At 38.5% G+C, this 16,108-nt stretch overlaps 1 protein-coding gene across 1 annotated transcript in view; it reads right to left on the bottom strand.

The window, feature by feature from the left end:
* Positions 1-16,108, bottom strand: part of LOC126204424 (jmjC domain-containing histone demethylation protein 1-like) — a 121,740-nt gene that overhangs the window by 72,653 nt on the left and 32,979 nt on the right. The window contains exons 10-11 of the mRNA XM_049938813.1: positions 15,905-16,066; positions 10,946-11,038 (exon numbers count right to left, since the gene is read on the bottom strand). Of these exons, the coding sequence (XP_049794770.1) occupies positions 10,946-11,038; positions 15,905-16,066 (255 nt within the window). The remainder of the gene's footprint in view (positions 1-10,945; positions 11,039-15,904; positions 16,067-16,108) is intronic.

Here is a 16,108-nt window from a genome sequence, read left to right as displayed (position 1 = left end):
GTATCTCCCATTTCATCTTCATCTACATCCTCTTCTATTTCCATAATATTGTCCTCAAGTACATCGCCCTTGTATAGACCCTCTATATACTCCTTCCACCTTTCTGCTTTCCCTTCTTTGCTTAGAACTGGGTTTCCATCTGAACTCTTGATGTTCATACTAGTGGTTCTCTTATCTCCAAAGGTCTCTTTAATTTTCCTGTAGGCAGTATCTATCTTACCCCTAGTGACATAAGCCTCTACATCCTTACATTTGTCCTCTAGCCATCACTGCTTAGCCATTTTGCACTTCCTGTCAATCTCATTTTTGAGACTTTTGTATTCCTTTTTGCCTGCTTCATTTACTGCATTTTTATATTTTCTCCTTTCATCAATTAAATTCAATATTTCTTCTGTTACCCAAGGATTTCTACTAGCCCTCGTCTTTTTACCTACTTGATCCTCTGCTGCCTTCACTACTTCATCCCTCAAAGCTACCCATTCTTCTTCTACTGTATTTCTTTCCCCCATTCCTGTCAATTGTTCCCTTATGCTCTCCCTGAAACTCTGTACAACCTCTGGTTCTTTCAGTAGTAAAATGTTCAAAGCATTCAGGTGGCTAGTTAAATCTGCTAACAACGCGAGATCACATTCAAACGTGCGCGCGCATTCCCCCTCCCTCCCTACTCCGCGACCTTGCACCTGCTCGCGAGCATGTGCCTGAGCAGACGCGACTACTCGCGCTCAAAACCGGCCAGTTGTTAAGCCCTGCTATAGATCAACACAATGAAAGATCCTTCTAAGGGCGCAACACTGTGGAGTGAGCATCATTACTTTAACCATGTGTTAACTCCATTTTAACTTGTTATCAAACTGGAGTCTAAGGAATTTTACACACTGAACTTCAATCAGTATATGACTATAAAAATTTAATTTTATTGCTAAAAGGTCATTATTGCTTATTTCAAATTGCATGACAAGAGTTTTTTTGGGAATACGATTGCTGTTTAACTACATGTAGGCTTGTTCAGCTACCATCTGAGCTGCATCTGCTAAAAATGAGTTTAGACCCTCGATTAGTATGCTTGTGTCGATAGCAAGCATTATACTTTTTGAACTGACCTTTAAAGTCATTCTTGATTATTTATGTAGGTTTGAAACACAAATGGGCACAGAACTGATTCCTGTGGCAATCGACGTTATGTTCCCACATTTCGAAGTTTATTCATGCCCGAGATCGGTCTGTTAATGAGATGCTTTGCATTCTGTTATGGAGGAGATATTCTATCCATGCAGGAGGGATGCCATTAATGACATAAAGCTGATCCCAATGTGAAAGTTGTTTTACTAGGCACTGTCTTATTGCAGTTTGTTTGCCCCATGTGTTCCTACAAATTTTCAGCTGAGTTATAAAGTCAGATATGAGGGATATACTGTTAAATGTGAAATTTGAACCACAGTGTAATTTGGCATTTTCACATTAACAAATCATTGCCAGAAGTGAAAGAAGTCATGAGTGGCAGAAGAAATCCTAGGACCTGCAAGGTATTGTACCCCAGATCTGTGGGTTTGCAGTCTAGCACTTACCCACAAAACCAAACTCTAACATACTTAGTTACACAAATCTTAAAATACAGGAGGTACATCTACAAGATTACTCTGCAATTCAAAATAAAGTGTCTGGCAGTGGATTCAATGAACCACCTTCAAGCTATCTCTCAACTGCTCCACTCTCCATCGGCGCGAGGGAAAAACGAGCACTTAAATTTTTCTGTGTGAGCCCTGATTTCTCTTATTTTATCATGATGACTATTTCTCCCTATGTAGGTGGGTGCCAACAGAATATTTTCGCAACCAGAGGAGAAAACTGGTGGCTGAAATTTCATGAGAAGATCCTGTCACAGGCAGTTGTAATCTGCTTTCTCTACTTAACGTGAATGGTACTCAGAGGATCATCAAAAACAGGACACTGATTCTTTCTGGGGTTCCATTTTCTGAATCACAAATCATAATACTCTCGCTCACACACACACACACACACACACAAACAAACAAACAAACAAACAAACACACACACACACACACACACACACACACACAGTGCCTATAAACAACGATTTATACTTCGCCAAAGGATCTCGCCTTGTGAGTATCTGTACTACCACTGTCCTCTGAAATTTCCTTATTAAAATGATTTGAAACAATTACTATTAAGGCAGTGCCTAAACCATATTTTGTCTGCCAAGCGGTGCACACACTTTCCACTACAGGGCATATATGCAGACAAGGAAAAACAACTCTCGGAGTTTTCCCAGATTTCTCAGTTAAAAATACACTATGCCCTGGGAGAAAGTACATTTTTTTCTGTGTGAATGGTTTAAATTAATATACATACAAGTATAGCTACAAGAAAAGCTAAGCTTTCAAATATGAAGAGCATACAGATAAAATTTAGTAAATGACTCAGGAGAGGAAATCTGAAGTTTCAAGATTACAAGAAACTACCTAAAACAGTCCAATAGTGTGTGTGCAATATAACTGTGATGCACAATTTGACAATTACAGGGGAAATACAAAAGAAAAAAATAACAACTGAAATTATATGAATAAAGACATACATGCAAAGAACATACATCTTTGCCACAAAAAGAATGTGGTGTGCATCACTTTTTGGTACACTTTCGTCCCTTCTATGTGTTGTTTAGCTTTGGAAGTTTCTTTTTGTTTGTCTTGAAGTTTGGTTTGTTATGTGGCATACTAGAACAGAGATTCGTGTGTGTCTTGACTGTAAATCTGTTTGATCTTCTGAAGATCTGCATATTTTTCTTAAGATATTGGCGGGAGTTCTAAAAGTATACCCCCTAGTTATCCGTAAAAGAGTCTTGCTTTAACTTATAAAAGAATCATATTACAAAACACATTTTATGTCCTCCACGAGGCCATAAGAATTCATCAGGTTACTGCAATTGAAACTCAGGCTAGATGTGAACTTTAAGACTACAACAACATTCCAAATCTACTGGTGTCCAGGTTCCATTGTAAGTAGTTCCATATTTGAACAACAAATCTTCCTTCACAGCCACAGCGTCTCATATGTTCAAATAACGCTTCTCTTTGTAAAAAGATTTTAAAAACGTTGTCGAACTTTATTTTCTTACTAAACACGAATAACTTTGTCAAAGCCTTGGACTCACTCTTGAGGTTTCACAAGCCTAAATCCAGTCTTTTGGTAACTCTGCAGTAGTTTTCTATTTTATCAAACCTAAGTTTTTACTATATTCCATGTAAGAGTCTCCTCTTATTGAATGTACTATTTTGGTACTATTCAATCTTTTCTGTCCTGAGCGTGAATCACAGTACGTTACAAGAACACTTACTTTTGGTCCAAGGATTTCACTCACATAACTGTGCAAAAAACTAAAACTCATTTGACCATTTACTCCCTACATCTTCAGCATAAGTATAAAATACTGCGTCACTCTCAGACATTTGATAATTGATGCTTGAAACAAACATCATTAGTGCGGTACTTGACAAGGGTAGGTTTTTTTTTTTTTAGTCCACGCACACAGCTTCATTTTCATCTATCTTATGACTTGCACTGCCTTTCACCTTCTCGAATACAATGTAACATCCCTTAGCTTATGAACCTGGTCTGGTCTTTCATGCAAAGTACTTAAATTGATTTTTAATTTCTAACTTTTCTTTTTCAGAGATATTTTATTAAAGCTTTGCATTCATTCAAACCTTTTACTGGTGCTTATACTTTTCCACATATTAAGCAGGTATCAGTACACTGGTCCCCACTGATAAATATTTTCCAATATGTCCCATATGCAACAGGAAGTGCATGGTATTTTTCTTTGTATAACTCACGGCATTTTTTTTGTTCATAGTCTTCTTGAAGGTATAGTCTTTCTGTCTCTCTCCCTTGTCATAGTGGGTCTCTCTTCCCTTAAATGCCTCTATGTGGCTTATAACAGCTGCCTCCTTTCTTTGGATAGTTTCCAAGGTCTGTTAGCATGCATGCCTCTCCCGTCTTTAGGAGATATTCCAGTATCATTCAGACATGACTATATAGCCTGCAGTCTGCGCTTTGCTATTTCATGCCAAGCAATGAAGGCTTTTCAGTATACAGGAATTTCACTCATCATATCACTTAGTCTTACAATGCGTCAGAATAAGTGATCTCTGGCATTGGAATTGTGATGCCTAGACCTTCTACAAAGGGTGTTCAAAAAGTTTTGCACAGTAGTCTCTATTTTTTTTATTTTTTACAGGAGGAGAATGAAATTTTTTGCGAACTTACTTGGAACACTTAGCTATAAGTTGGTATATAGAAGTATTTTTTTTATTTACAGGTGAGCCATAATGGACCATGAAGTAGATGTCAGGTTGCGACAATGGTCGGTGATGGAGTTCCTCTTCAAGACTGGCGATGACACTGCCACATCAATTCACAGGAAGTTGCTCCCCGTTTATGAGGACACAGTGGATCGCAGCAGTATCCAGTGGTGGTTGCAGAGGTTCAAAGAAGGTGATTTCTCTCCACTGGACAATCCACAATGCAGTAGACCACCGATGGCAGTGAGCGAATGTGAATAAGGATCAAATCATAGAAAATGACAGATGTGTGACAACACAACAGCTTGCTGAAATGACTCCTTTGTCACTGAGTAGTGTGGTATCACTGGTACAGTCACTAGGGTACAGAAAAATCTGTGCACGTTGGGTGCCTAGATTATTGACACGAGAAACGAAAATGATAAGGAAGAATGTGTGCGAGGGTCTCACGAAGACCTTTACTGAAAAGTGGAAACAGTGTTTTGACTGAGTAATTACCCAGGATGAAACACGGTTGCTTTTGTCCGAACCTGAGAGCAAAATCCAATCCATGGAGTGGCGTCACAAGGGTTCCCCTTGGAAGAAGAAACTAAGACTTTTACCAACAGCCGGCCAAAAGGTGATCGCCTCCTTCTTCTGGGATCAGTGTGGTGTCATTTTCATTGACTTTTTTGGAACCTGGTTCCACAATTAACCGGGACCATTACTGTTTGTCATTGGACAAGCTATGACGTGCCATCAAGACCCACAGACCACAGCTTCAGGATCAGCTCATCAGACTACACCATGACAATGCCAAACCCCATGGATCCACAGTCTCCGTTCTTCAGCGTCGGACACACACATTGCTGTCAGTAGACACTTGTGTCTGCACTATGTTTTGTTATTGTAAATGGTACATTTGTTTTGGAACTGAAGTTTTTATTTTGGGGTCATTAGCTCATTATGTTTTATTGCTGCAGTATTAATCTATAGTAGGGAAAGTAAGGAAAGGGAAAGTAGTACATGAATACGGACTGGGAGTAAGGAATGAAAGAAGCAGCCGCCTGGTAGAATTTTGCGCAGAGGATAACTTAATCACAGCTAACACTTGGTTTAAGAATCATGGAAGGAGGTTGTATACGTGGTAGAGGCCTGGAGACACTGCATGATTTCAGACATTATATAATGGTAAGACAGAGATTTAGGAACAAGGTTTTAAATTGTAAGACATTTCCAGGGGCAGATGTGGACTCTGACCACAATTTATTGGTTAAGTACTGAAGATTAAAATTGAAGAGACTGCAAAAATGTAGCAATTTAAGGAGATGGTTGGGTTGTTGGGTTGTTTTTGGGGGAGGAGACCAGACAGCGAGGTCATCAGCCTCATCAGATTAGGGAAAAACGGGAAAGGAAGTCGGCCGTGCCCTTACAAACGAACTATCCTGGCATCAGCCTGGAGCGATTTAGGGAAATCACGGGAAACCTAAATCAGGATGGCGGAACATGGGACTGAACTGTCGTCCTCGCGAATGCGAGTCCAGTGTGCTAACCACTGCGCCACCTCACTCAGTTTTAAGGAGATGGGACCTGGATAAACTGAAAGAACCAGAGGTTGTAGAGTGTTTCAGAGAGAGCATTAGGGAATGACTGACGGGAACAGGGGAAAGAAATGTAGTAGAAGAAGAATGGGTAGCTTTGAGAGATGAAATAGTGAAGGCAGCAAAGGATCAAGTAGGTTAAAAGATGAGGGCTAGTAGAAATCCTTGGATAACAGAAGATATATTGAATTTAATTGCTGAAAGGAGAAAATATAAAAATGCAGTAAATGAAGCAGGTAAAAAGGAATACAAAAGTCTCAAAAATGAGATCGACAGGAAGCGCAAAATGGCTAAGCAGAGATGGCTAAGAGGGCAAATGTAAGGAGGTAGAGGCATATATCACTAGGGGTAAGACAGATACTGCCTGCAGGAAAATTAAAGAGGCCTTTGGAGAAAAGAGAACCACCTGTACGAATATCAAGACCTCAGATGGAAACCCAGTCTTAAGCAAAGACGGGAAAGCAGAAAGGTGGAAGGAGTATACAGGGATCTATACAAGGGCGATGTACTTGGGGGTAGTATTATGGAAATGGACGAGGACGTCAGTGGAGATGAGAGGGGAGATATGATACTGTGTGAAAAATCTGACAGAGCACTGAAAGACCTAAGTTGAAACAAGGCCCTGGGATCAGACAACATTCCATTAGAACTATTGATAGCCTTGGGAGATCCAGTCCTGACAAAACTACCATCTGGTGAGCGAGATGTATGAGACAGGTGAAATACCGTCAAGACTTCAAGAAGAATATAACTTCCAATCTCAAAGAAAGTGGATGTTGACAGGTGTGAAAATTACTGAACTATCAATGCCATGGCTGCAAAATACTAACGCGCATTCTTTACAGACGAATGGAAAAACTGGTAGAAGCCGAAGATCAGTTTGGATTCCGTAGAAATGTTGGAACACATGAGGCAATACTGACCCTACGACTTATCTTAGAAGAAAGATTAAGAAAAGGCAAACCTATGTTTCTAGCATATGTAGACTTAGAGAAAACATTTGACAATGTTGACTGGAATACTCTCTTTAAAATTCTGAAGGTGGTAGGTGTAAAATACAGGGAGCGAAATGCTATTTACAATTGGTACAGAAACCAGATGGCAGTTGTAAGGGTAGAGGGGCATGAAAGGGAAGCAGTGGTTGGGAAGGGAGTGAGATAGGGTTGTAGCCTATCCCTGATGTTATTCAATCAGTATATTGAGAAAGCAGTAAAGGAAACAAAAGAAAACTTCGGAGTAGGAATTAAAATCCATGGAGAAGAAATTAAAACTGAGGTATGCCAATGACATTATAATTCTATCAGAGACAGCAAAGGACCCGGAAGAGCAGCTGAACGGAATGGACAGTGTCTTGGAGGGAGGATATAAGATGAACATCAACAAAAGCAGAACAAGGATAATGGAACATAGTCGAATGAAATCAGGTGATGCTAAGGGAATCGGATTATGAAATGAGACACTTACGATAGTAGATGAGTTTTGCTATTTGGGGAGCAAAATAATTGATGATGGTCAAAGTAGAGAGGATATAAAATGTAAACTGGCTATGGCAATGAAAGCGTTTCTGAAGAAGAGAAATTTGTTAACATCTAGTATAGATCAAGTGTCAGGAAGTCTTTTCTGAAAGTATATATATGGAGTGCCACTGTCAGTGTTGTTTTTGCCAAATACAGTGTAATTTTTTCCACATTTGGTGTTATTTTCCAAAATATTGGGTGTTATTCTTTGTGTGACTGGGTGATCATTTGGGAAATTTGGTGTTTTTGCCTTTTTTTCAAAATTCAGTGTTATTTTTCACCAAATTCGGAATTATTTCTGTTTGCCAAATTCTGTTTGTATTTGCTAAATTAGATGTTGGTCACTTTGCCACATTTAGTGTTTTGTTTTGTCAAATTCAATGTTTTTTTGGATAATTTGGTGTGTTTTGTTGAATCCGATACTGGTATTTGCCAAAATCAGAGGCTTTTTTTTTGCCAAATTCCATCTTATTTTTGCTAATTTTGGCGCTACTTTCATCATCACATGAAAATTCATTTTGTGGGAAATGAACTGTCAGTTTAAGATTATACACAAACCTCAGCTTTGAGATGATTAGAAGTCAAAACATAGTTACAACATTCAATAAATATCTATTACCAATCTTAATAAACTGCCGTCCTCAGCTTTATAACATTTTTATACGGCAAAATTAAAAAAATCACAATACATCGTAAAAATCACTGATTTCACCTTATTTTGGTAAAAACTGTTAATTTCGTGTTATCAAACAATGGAAAATCCAGGATGGAATATGTTATCATTTTTGCGAAATTTTCCTGTCCCTACTTATTAGCAATTCCTACTAACAACAGTATGGTCTCTAAATCTCATTACCCATATTTTAACCAAGTTGCCATCAGATCGCCACTGATGATACATAGCAAATAATGAGACTTACTGATTTAAAAGTGAAAATTCCCACAAGCAGGTGTCACAATCCACCCAAAATTTAACAGCTAGGTTAAGCATTTAAAGAAAAGTTTATGAGCAACTGTTAGTTGTGACAACATAGAAATTTGTGACATAGGTGATCACCATAGGAAGTCTTTGATGTTGACTGATATGATGCAGTAAGTGGATTGGATTATATACAAATGAACCAATTCACAATTTCCAAGCCGACTGGTAATATTTCTGCTATTTGATGATTAGGTCTTTATGTCATCGCATTTATCAAACTGATGTCAAGGGGAACTCCCTCTTTTTTTTAAGCAAATGGATGCAAAATCAATGCTTGTCTGGCATTACCACAAAGAAGAAAAGAATATCATAAAAAAAATTGTGAGGGATCAAATATAGACTTCCTATAAAATGAAGAAAAAACAGCATTTTCACTCACAAACAAATGAAGTAATGATTTTTTAACAGAGGCTCCACACAACTGTGTTTGAGGGCCACCTGCAGTTTTATTGGTTGAATTCATATGAGTTGAGACAATCACTGTAGTGGCCTTCATGCAAATAAGAAAGACTAGTATTTGATGTCCTGTCAATGATAGCATCATTAAACACAAGAGCACGAGTTCAGATAAGACAAAGATGGGGAAAGAATCAGTCCGGTTTTAAACTTAATTTAAAGAAACTATAAATAGCCTAAGAATGGAAGCCTGAATGGAGACATGAACTCCACTTCACCTGAAAGTTAGTTTGCTGCCCCTGTAGTTTCCGTATCTACATATTAATGCTTCCCCCAGCAGCAGTGGCAGAATGAAATTGTCTGTAGTGTATCAAATAAAAACAAAAATGATGTGACTTACCGAACGAAAGCGCTGGCAGGTCGATAGACACACAAACACAAACACACACACAAAATTCAAGCTTTCGCAACAAACTGTTGCCTCATCAGGAAAGAGGGAAGGAGAGGGAAAGACGAAAGGATGTGGGTTTTAAGGGAGAGGGTAAGGAGTCATTCCAATCCCGGGAGCGGAAAGACTTACCTTAGGGGGAATAAAGGACGGGTATACACTCGCACACACACACATATCCATCCACACATATACAGACACAAGCAGACATATTTAAAGACAAAGAGTTTGGGCAGAGATGTCAGTCGAGGCAGAGGTGCAGAGGCAAAGATGTTGTTGAATGACAGGTGAGGTATGAGCGGCGGCAACTTGAAATTAGCGGAGATTGAGGCCTGGTGGATAACGGGAAGAGAGGATATACTGAAGAGCAAGTTCCCATCTCCAGAGTTCGGATAGGTTGGTGTTAGTGGGAAGTATCCAGATAACCCGATTTGTTGAATGACCTGCCCACACTGTGATGCATTCTATGTGGGAATGACCAGCAACAAACTGTCCATTCGCATGAATGGACACAGGCAGACAGTGTTTGTTGGTAATGAGGATCACCCTGTGGCTAAACATGCCTTGGTGCACGGCCAGCACATCTTAGCGCAGTGTTACACCGTCCGGGTTATCTGGATACTTCCCACTAACACCAACCTATCCGAACTCCGGAGATGGGAACTTGCTCTTCAATATATCCTCTCTTCCCCTTATCCACCAAGCCTCAATCTCCGCTAATTTCAAGTTGCCGCCACTCATACCTCACCTGTCATTCAACAACATCTTTGCCTCAGCACCTCTGCCTCGACTGACATCTCTGCCCAAACTCTTTGTCTTTAAATATGTCTGCTTGTGTCTGCATATGTGTGGATGGATATATGTGTGTGTGTGCGAGTGTATACCCGTCCTTTTTTCCCCCTGAGGTAAGTCTTTCCGCTCCCGGGATTGGAATGACTCCTTACCCTCTCCCTTAAAACCCACATCCTTTCGTCTTTCCCTCTCCTTCCCTCTTTCCTGATGAGGCAACAGTTTGTTGCGAAAGCTTGAATTTTGTGTGTATGTTTGTGTGTGTTTGTGTGTCTATCGACGTGCCAGCGCTTTCGTTTGGTAAGTCACATCATCTTTGTTTCTTGACATTAGGGGGAAACATTCCACGTGGGAAAAATATATATAAAAACAAAGATGATGTGACTTACCAAACGAAAGCGCTGGCAGGTCGATACACAAACAAACAGAAACATACACACAAAATTCTAGCTTTCGCAACCAATGGTTGCCTCGTCAGGAAAGAGGGAAGGAGAGGGAAAGACGAAAGGATGTGGGTTTTAAGGGAGAGGGTAAGGAGTCATTCCAATCCCGGGAGCGGAAAGACTTACCTTAGGGGGAAAAAAGGACAGGTATACACTCGCACACACACACACACACACACACACACACACACACACACACACACACATATATATCCATCTGCACATGCACAGACACAAGCAGATTTATGTATCATTTATGCAACAATGTGAAGACATACACATAACTTGTACATAATTACTGCAAATAAAAACTTTACCATACCAAACTCAATTCATTTTGCAGTTTGTCAAATACCGAAATACAAAACTTGTCCTTACACTGATGTACACTGCAGAATAATAATGTAATTTCTAAGAAAACTAGCACAATAGCAAAATGAATGAATACATGAATCTTTCCATGCTTACCCTATATTCAACATTCTTCCCTTCCTTACAGCATTTCGGACATTCCCAGCTGTTTGGAAGATCTTCATTAACAATACCTTCTGTATCTGGTATCTGGAAACACATAAAAATTGCAATAAAACTAAGTAAGAATGTAATTTCTCTGCAATTTAATTAAATTAAAAAAATACAGTTGAACTTTTCTATAAAAACATCAGTTACAACAACAAATCGGCTATAATGTCGTGATTTCTGTGCTACAGCTATATTCCTCGTAAGGAACATACTTCTCAACGTTGCGTAATATGACAAGTGTAAATGAGTGTACATCGTATATAACATCATTTTCAGCCTGAGTTAGCAACAAGATTTTCCAAGAACCAGTGTACTGTAGAACGAAGTCTGTTGCTGTAATATTGAAACCTTCTCTGCTTTTCCAACAATAGGTTGAAGTGCACTATAGGCTCTTCGCCTTATTGTTATTTTGTGTGGTGTCTGCATATGTGTTGTTCTGTGTCTCTTGTGCTGCAGTCATCTTTGGGGCTATAAGGTACTGTGCCTCCTCAGTTAAGCAGAAAACCACACACGCGCAAACTATCACTTGTGTCGTTTGTTTGTGAAACATAAACAAAAAATACTTACGAAAATATTTGCACCTGACGAGAAAAATAAATTTTCAAAACATTTCTTGCTAACCATAGTGAAATACATAAATGGTGCTGTGTTTAAACCAAAAATATCCGAGCAACACAGAGAAAGCAAAAGTGTCTACTATCACTCCAAATGGCCAAACAATGAAACACATGAAATATGCGGTCGAGTAATAAAAACGTACCACGTCACGAAAGTCACAACAATCATGAAGTTCCACATATGCTGCACAGACAGTTTAAAAACCATTACGATTGGTCACGATACCTGTTTTCAAACTAAAGAGTTTAGAATTTAGCCTCCTTGATTTGAATGAACCTATACTCCGTTCATCATAAGACTAAACGTCATGTAAACATTACACTATGTATTATTCTGCGTTTGTGGGAACCTCATTGGATTTTGTTTCACGTGGAATGGAAGCCAAGCTGTCTCGAGTACAGTCAAGTACAATAAGGACGATAAGTTTTATGCTGAGCATTATGAGTACATCGGCTCAGCGATGATATGGGGTAACAGCTTTACCAGTGCATTTAACTTGGACAGCACTGGCCAGGCAAGTGATACAACTAACCTGCAGTGATGTCAACAGTTGCAGTAAAGACGTAAAAAGAGATGAACAGATAAACAATATAGCTTTGAATGTCATTAAAGTTTAAACAGAAGAAAATAATATATGGCAAAACTCAGGCGATACGCTCCTTAGATGACCAGACAGAAAACACAACATGCACTCGATCTTAGCTAACATGGTACTTTAATTAAAAACAAGAGTGATGAAAATTCCCGAAATTAACAAGGGTAATTATATATGCACAAGCAGACAAGCAATGATCAGCAACAGAAACCCAAGCACCAAAAAATCCACATTTCCTATTTTATGATGTGCTGTTCTGCATTTTGCAATCATTTGGCAGAAACAAATCTTCGTGCATTAGTTGCAGTACATTGCAGCTTAAATGTCTTGTTATTTCTCACAACAAATTTATTAATTTGGCTCCAGATCAATTCTGTTGGATTCAGGTTGCAGTGTTACAGTGACAACTGTAAATATGCAGCATTTGTACAGTGTGTTCGCCACTGTGAAAATTGTTTGCCACGTTTCTACGATGGGTATCACTCAGGACCGTGTGAAACCAAATCTCCTCTACAAAATAATCAGCATATACAAATAAATAGTATTTGTTTTTTCATTTTCTCCAAACAATTTAACTGTGTTATATTTTCTTAACTTCAACAATCTTTAACAACCTTTTATACAATATCAGTAATTAAGAATGTACATTTGCAATGGCAACCAGAATTTTGAGCGCAACATGTAATTAGAAACTAGAAGATGTGCACTTTTCTTGAAAAATGATGGTTAAATATGAGTTAATTAACATACATTTGATGAATATCATATTTTAATGATTTATGTATTCAAAATGAAACAATACTTGTTAACTACAACGAGTTTCGAACTGCCACCCGCTAGGATACGTGATTATCATACCTAGACGCTACTGTTTACACTGAGCACATTTTTCTTATATTTAGTACATAGTGTTTCTCAAAAAAGCTGATTTTTCTCCACAATCTTATGAAAAACATTAAGAAAAACCTGTTTCTTGCCATTAACAGAGTTCTGCATGCATTTCACCATGAAACAGAAAGCAGTGCCGTCCACTTTCACAGAATATGAGAACGGCGAGACAATCAGAGTACAAGTAGCGTTTACAGAGACTGTGACTGTACATGATTTTTGAAATAAGAATTACCGTATTTACTCGAATCTAAGCCGCACTTTTTTTCCGGTTTTTGTAATCCAAAAAACCGCCTGCGGCTTACAATCGTGTGCAAGGTAAGCGGAGGTTCTGAAAAATGTTGGTAGGTGCTGCCACAACTAACTTCTGCCGACGAAAATATGTAGCGCTACACGGGCATGCTTTGCACTTTGCAGGCATAAAGATAAACACTGGTGCCAAAACCTCTGCATCAGTAAAAAAAAAAAAAAAAAAAAAAAAAAAGGTGGAAGACTAGCTTTTTTCTCCGCTCCAAGTTTCGACCACTGCATTTTCATACATTATCCAACAAATTAAATACAAATTCCGTATTGTTCATCTTCGAATGTAGTAGCATTTCAGTATACTACGAAAATCCGACTGGCAAGACTGTTTGGGGTGTTTGTCAATATGGCCACCTCTACGTTCTGAATTTTTTCCTCCCTGTGAGAAGAGATGGTTGCTAATAGGAACTTTTATGAATTGTGAATCACATGCAGTATTCTCACCACCATAAGAATAATATGAATATAAACATTTTGCCATGTATTCTTTCGTGTTTCCTGCTATCTCATTTAAATCCTGTCTGCCTAATAAAGTACAAAACTAGTGTGAGACAACAGCAAACGCGGAAGAATATACATATAATGTCATGTATATTCGCATTATTCTTATGCCTAATAGTGATACAGTCAGAAATGAAGCACGGCAATTGACTAGATTTTCAAATCTAAGATGACTAATTTCTGTGCAGAATGTAATGTACAAAAGAGGCGTCTGCAAAGACTTTCAAACTGAGAATTTTTTTTAGCTAAACTCTTGTTCAGAACATCTTCTACCATACGCAGTCTATTATTTGGTTCTTGTTGATTATCAAAGAAAGCAGCAGTGTAAGTAACAACAAATAGCAGTCTCTTGCCATTGTTTCGCTACTGAGACAATTCCCCTCTTTTTTTTAATTGTAAGCGGCGGCAAGCGGCGACAGGTCATAAACACACGTCATCAGAATGCGACAAACAATGCATGACACAGTACAATAATGCATTTTCAGCTAGAGTGACGTTAACACATATAACAAAGAGAACGGCACTTATCAGATCAAAGAAAAATAAGCAATCGATTCAAACCAGACGAAGCACGTGAAAAAGGAAGGGTACCCGTATAAATACGGACGGAGCGCCTGACGCATAGCAATGGCTACCTGGTAAAGCTTAACTACTAAGCTTACGACTCGAACCAAACTACTGTAGCTGTATCATCATTCATTCGACCTAAATTGTGTCTCATATTACGATGGATCAGCTTTGTTTCGATTTGGAGGTGCGGCCTATAACTTTTCTCTTCCCTTGAATTTCGAGTCTTAAATTTCAGGTGCAGCTTAGATTTGGGAAATTTTTTTTCCTTGATTTCGAGTCTCATTTTTCAGGTGCGGCTTACATTCGAGTGCGGCTTAGATTCGAGTAAATACGGTAGGTGACTCTAGCATGATTAAGAAAAACATTGATGGCTGTTAATACATCAGAATGTCTTAAAAGGTTCTTTTACAGTGACATAGTAATAAGATACATAAGCTGGGCCTACTTCTAAGAGCGTAACAGCACCAATGCACGACAGCTATGGCTGCTGACCAATCACGACATTTGTGTTTGTTTGCATAAGGTTTATTCTTATGATAAATGAGGTATAGTTACACCTATCAGCCAAAACGTCAGGTAGAAATTCGTACCAGCAAGAGATAAAACTTTTAGCAATTCAGGTCTGCTGAGCAGTGTCCTGTTGTCAGAAAACACCACATAATGTTTGTAAACACTATGGAAAGCCCAACACCATGTCAGCATCATTTTAAGTCAATTACTCCACGAACTCTTTCATTAAGTGAAAATCACGGGAAAATTATAAATATGTTAACACAAAATCTGGTGTGAATTAACATTGTGGACATAGACAATTTGATGGGAGCAATATAAAATGTCGTAAATGGTGGAGAATGTTAATTCCAGGAACTTAAGAGTGGGGTTATACTGTATTTGGAAAAAAAAAGAGAGAGCATAAGCCGTCAATGTACACAATGTTGCTATGCAATAAATACCTTCAAAAATGTAACTGAAAAAATATATATAAAAAAAATGTTTCTCCCAAACAAGTAAGCATCATATCAGGCTATGACTCCAAGACTTTTATCTTTTTAAAAATGAAAACACAAATATTACAATACTATCAACTAAAAAACTTGTGGCTCACACTGTAAAACGGTTTACTTAAATAATTACCTACACAAGTGAACTCGGCAAACATATTTCGTAGAGAGAGAGAGAGAGAGAGAGAGAGAGAGAGAGAGAAGAATGTGTGTGTGCGCATGTACGCGTGCACACAGTTTCAGAATACAGGTGATGTTACAAATAATAACAGCAGTATAATTAGTCAAATACATAGAATCCAATGTTAAAACAGCCCACAGCCCATCGAAAAGGTAAGGTTTAAATGTGATACATATGAAGTGATAAAACTTTTTTTTAAAAAAAAAAATAGGATTGCTTTCAAAGTAATATTGCAAGAAATTACATACTGTCTTTGCTATACAGTCGGGGTGAATGATCTCATAGCAGATGCAGCATTCCATGAGTGAACTGGGTGCTTCACGATTTGTCTTCGGAATAGGAAGAACAGGTGCTTGGCCCCATCCATCCAGTGCACACATGACACATGCAGCCGTAACGGGCAACATAGGCTGTTGAAGAAAACAGTACTCATGAAACAGGTATACACATTA

This window comes from Schistocerca nitens, chromosome 9, assembly GCF_023898315.1.
Source record: "Schistocerca nitens isolate TAMUIC-IGC-003100 chromosome 9, iqSchNite1.1, whole genome shotgun sequence".
Taxonomy (NCBI): Eukaryota; Metazoa; Arthropoda; class Insecta; order Orthoptera; family Acrididae; genus Schistocerca; species Schistocerca nitens.
Note: the sequence above shows the minus strand (reverse complement) of the source record. Positions and strands in the feature narration are given on the sequence as shown.